This window comes from Trypanosoma cruzi, genomic scaffold (assembly GCF_000209065.1).
Source record: "Trypanosoma cruzi strain CL Brener 1047053516927 genomic scaffold, whole genome shotgun sequence".
In the NCBI taxonomy this organism is placed as follows: domain Eukaryota; phylum Euglenozoa; class Kinetoplastea; order Trypanosomatida; family Trypanosomatidae; genus Trypanosoma; species Trypanosoma cruzi.
In genome coordinates this window covers 60768-64196 of record NW_001849327.1, presented here as the reverse complement: position 1 = coordinate 64196, position 3429 = coordinate 60768, and the positions used below count along the sequence as shown (strand labels likewise).

Sequence of the window (3429 nt, the reverse complement as noted above, 5' to 3'; positions counted from 1 at the left end):
CGACGGGCCCATGTGCACATCATGACCCCGCCAAACGCTGCTCGCGCATTTTCTTTTTTTCGTTTTGCTCGTGTTTTCTCGTTTCCTCAAATAAATATGATGACCCGCCCGTCGGCCGCCATCGCAGTGCACGTCCGTCCCGCCACGTGGAGATGTGGAAGAGCGCCCCGTCGCCCGGAGACGGAGCTGCAGCGGAGAGCGCAAAGCACAACCCCGTGACGCTGCTGCCCGATTGGGGTGCGTCCGCAGTGCCGCCCGCCACACCATCCACGCTGCCCAATAAATTTATTGGCGGCAAAATCCCGGAATCAGAGTCGCCGCGGCCGCTTCCTCGGAACCTCGCCCTCGTCTCCCTCCGCATCCTCCGCGGATGTCGGGTCGTCCGCTAGAGGCGGGTCAACGACCGGTATTGGGTAGCCACTGATGTTCGGGAAGGCGGTGCACACATCGGCGTATTGGGGGCACACAATGCTCCCACGCCAGGGACCCGATGGCGGCGTAACGGTTTCACCCTCCTGGCACTCGTGCCACGCATCGTCATCAAGAAACCGCACGCTCAGTGTGCCGTCGCCGCATCGAGTGTCCACACACACATCGCCAATATATTCGTCGTCGAATTGAAGCTCCTGCCCCTTCACGCACCGCGAGTTCGGACCAACGACACAGCCAGGCATTACGGAAGGATCGCCGTTGGTGCACCCAGTATTAGAATACGCCCTGACATACGGACATCTGCTCATGAAGAGGTCATCACCGCCAACTCGGGGATCAGCGAAGTACTGATACTCCTCTGGCAGGGCTTCCTCGTGCCTCTTCAGGTCACAGCGCCCCAGGGACAGACGGTCGTACGTGCAGAAATCATAGACGTCAACCTGGTTGCAGAACAGATCAGGGTATTCGGTGATGCCGTCGGTCAAGCACTTCTTTTCCAGCAGCCCACAGCCAGAGTTGTTGCCCCACCACAACAACTCCGCCGCACTGTAGTTTGCCACATAAACACCCATGTCCTCAAACGCTGCAAGCGTCAGTGCCGAGTACAGCCCAACCTCCACAATACTAGTCATCATCTCGTCCCTCACGCTGTTTGATTTCCAATGCGACAGTAAAGTGTCAGAACCACCCTCGTCCTCCAGCTCAATGCCCTCAAGCGTGGGGCAGTTGTGGTACTGACGCGCCATCGCCTTCGTCTTCGGCGTTGAAATCACCGACACCTTGGACATCCCGCGCACGTTCGGGACCTCGGAAATCATATTTAACATCAAAAACATCTCCCGTACAAACCCAAGGGCATGCCCCAACTCGTGGGCCGCTACACGCACGTCTCCATTTGTCACCGCTATTTGCTTCGGGTCAAAGTTCACGGCAGCAGCAAATGGACGACCATCATCCAGCAGGAAGCATGGTATCGCCCATGCCTTTGAATCAGAAGACGGAAAACCGTTGGCGTAGATAATCAAGTCGGTGCCAGCCACACCCACCGTGTGGTGCTTGTCTGGGATGGTGAAGTTATCGCACATCCCCAGACCGGTTCGAGGAATGAGGACGGGGCGCGTCACGGGCCTCACGGAGAGACGCTCCGCGTGCAGCTGAATTGCGGCGGGGAGAGTTTGCCTCAGAATAATGCTCCTCCTCTCCTCCGTCAACACGTCGTCCGCCTCGCATGTTATTGCGCGGCGAAAGTGGTCAATGCGCAGATCCCCCGCCGCAGTGCAGTGCCTCAACGGATTGTACATGTCCTCCGCGGACACCTTGATGCGGATCGGAGCCCAGCCGTCCTCCCCATCCTCGCTGGCGGCGGTGTACGCCTGCACGGCGCCCTGTCCCCGGCGCGGCACCTCACGCACCACCGCAGTCGGCAGCCGGCCGTATTTCTTCATCATCGCGTCAAACCCACAGCGGTGCTTCACGGCACGATCCGCGGCAACGCAAACACCGGTGCAACACACCACCATCATGAGCCACGGCAGCAGTAGTGGCAGCAACGCGGTGTGGCGTGGCTGGCGCATGGCTTCGGTACAACGTGTCTGTTCCTGAGGTGCGGGCGGCAGCAGTGGTATTAGTGGTGGTAGCACAGGCCTTGTCTGCGGGAGGAGAAGCAGAAGGAAAGAGGAACAGAGGGAAAAGAGACGCTGCAGCCACAAGAGAGAAGGAGGGGCAGCACCACAAATTACCGCAGCGCACACACAGACAACAACAAAAAACCGACACAGCCTCCAAATAAAGCCGAAGCACGGAAAAATGTTCGCCTGGGCTGCGGACCGGATCCCGAACTGATACGTATAAATAAAACAGGACGGAAAGAAGAGGGCCATGGAGAGGCAGCGGCCCCGCCACATCCTCAACGTTTGTCCCAACTACATCTATATGTTCGGATAGCCATCCTCGTGCCACGGTGCGGTGTGTTCGGATTGGAGATATTTATTACTTACGAGTTGGAACACTTTGGGCCCTCCAGCCACAAGACTCCGCCGCAAGGTCGGAATCAAAGAGGGTGGATGGCAAAAGTAAAAATAAAATCCGTCGTGCCGTTATCGGTTCCTTGACTCCTTCCGTCGGGGCCTTTCAAAGGACCATAAGATAGGAAAAGGATCACACGGAATTACTTCCCACGGTTTACCAAAACTTATATTAAGTTGGGCAACCAGCCCTCTCGCTAGCATTCCTTCTCACAGGCCCTGAAGAAAAAAAAACAAAGACAAGGAAAGAGACGAAAATAGAAAAAGGCGCGGCGTCCACCATGCACCCCAACCCCACTCACCTTGTCTTCCTTGCCTGGATGTCAATCTTCTGCTGTGAGCGCCTTGCGAGCCCAAACCATGAGCGGTCTTTTTGTTCAAAGGTGGGAAGCCAATGCTCCTTGAACCAGAGAATGGTGTCGGCCCAGCCCTCAACAAACGGAATAATCGGCTGGTACTCCAAATCCTTCTCTGCTGCGGTTATACGAAACCATCGATGCATTGTCAAGACAAACACATTAAATACGTTCAGTTTGAAGACACGGCCCAACAACCATCCCAGTGCCTCGGCGAAAATTGCCACAATGTACAGGAACCAGAAGCTATAGTGCATCTTCTCCTCAATAGAAGAAAACCCCATGGCCACCACAGCTTTGTTCAGCTCCTTCCAAAAAATGCAATACGCATCCGGTTCGGGGTGCGTTCTGCCGTCCGTCACAATGTAGAACTTGCCCAGCACGGGTGAGCCCTTGAAGAGCTGTCGCTCCGCAATTATAAGGGCATGCGCGTAGTTGTCCACATGTGTGAAGCAGATGCGATTTTTTCCTTGGCCAAAAATGCGCAGCTTGCCCGTTCCGGCTGCCTCAAGCATGTTTGGCAAAAATAAGTTATCGCGAGGCCCATACACTTGATGGGGTGCCACACTAACCACCAGTAGATCGTCACAGCAAGCAGCGGATACAGCCATTTCAGC

General features: G+C 55.8%; 2 protein-coding genes across 2 annotated transcripts, besides 3 other annotated features; both read right to left on the bottom strand.

Moving 5' to 3' along the window:
- Positions 1 to 1919: a sequence feature (areas not merged during assembly with more than two copies in the genome that could not be assigned to a particular haplotype).
- On the bottom strand, positions 309 to 2006 carry Tc00.1047053510873.20 (surface protease GP63, putative; the record flags this gene model as incomplete). The annotated part of the gene is made up of 1 exon (XM_797901.1): positions 309 to 2006. One exon carries the CDS (start codon positions 2004 to 2006, stop codon positions 309 to 311), a length of 1698 nt encoding a protein of 565 aa, XP_802994.1.
- Positions 1920 to 3429: a sequence feature (haploid, Esmeraldo-like haplotype).
- Positions 2402 to 2676: a mobile genetic element.
- Tc00.1047053510873.10 (NAD(P)-dependent steroid dehydrogenase protein, putative) lies at positions 2755 to 3429 on the bottom strand (the record flags this gene model as incomplete). Its single annotated transcript, XM_797900.1, has 1 exon — positions 2755 to 3429. A coding segment is annotated over one exon (675 nt), but the record flags the coding sequence as incomplete, so codon positions are not given.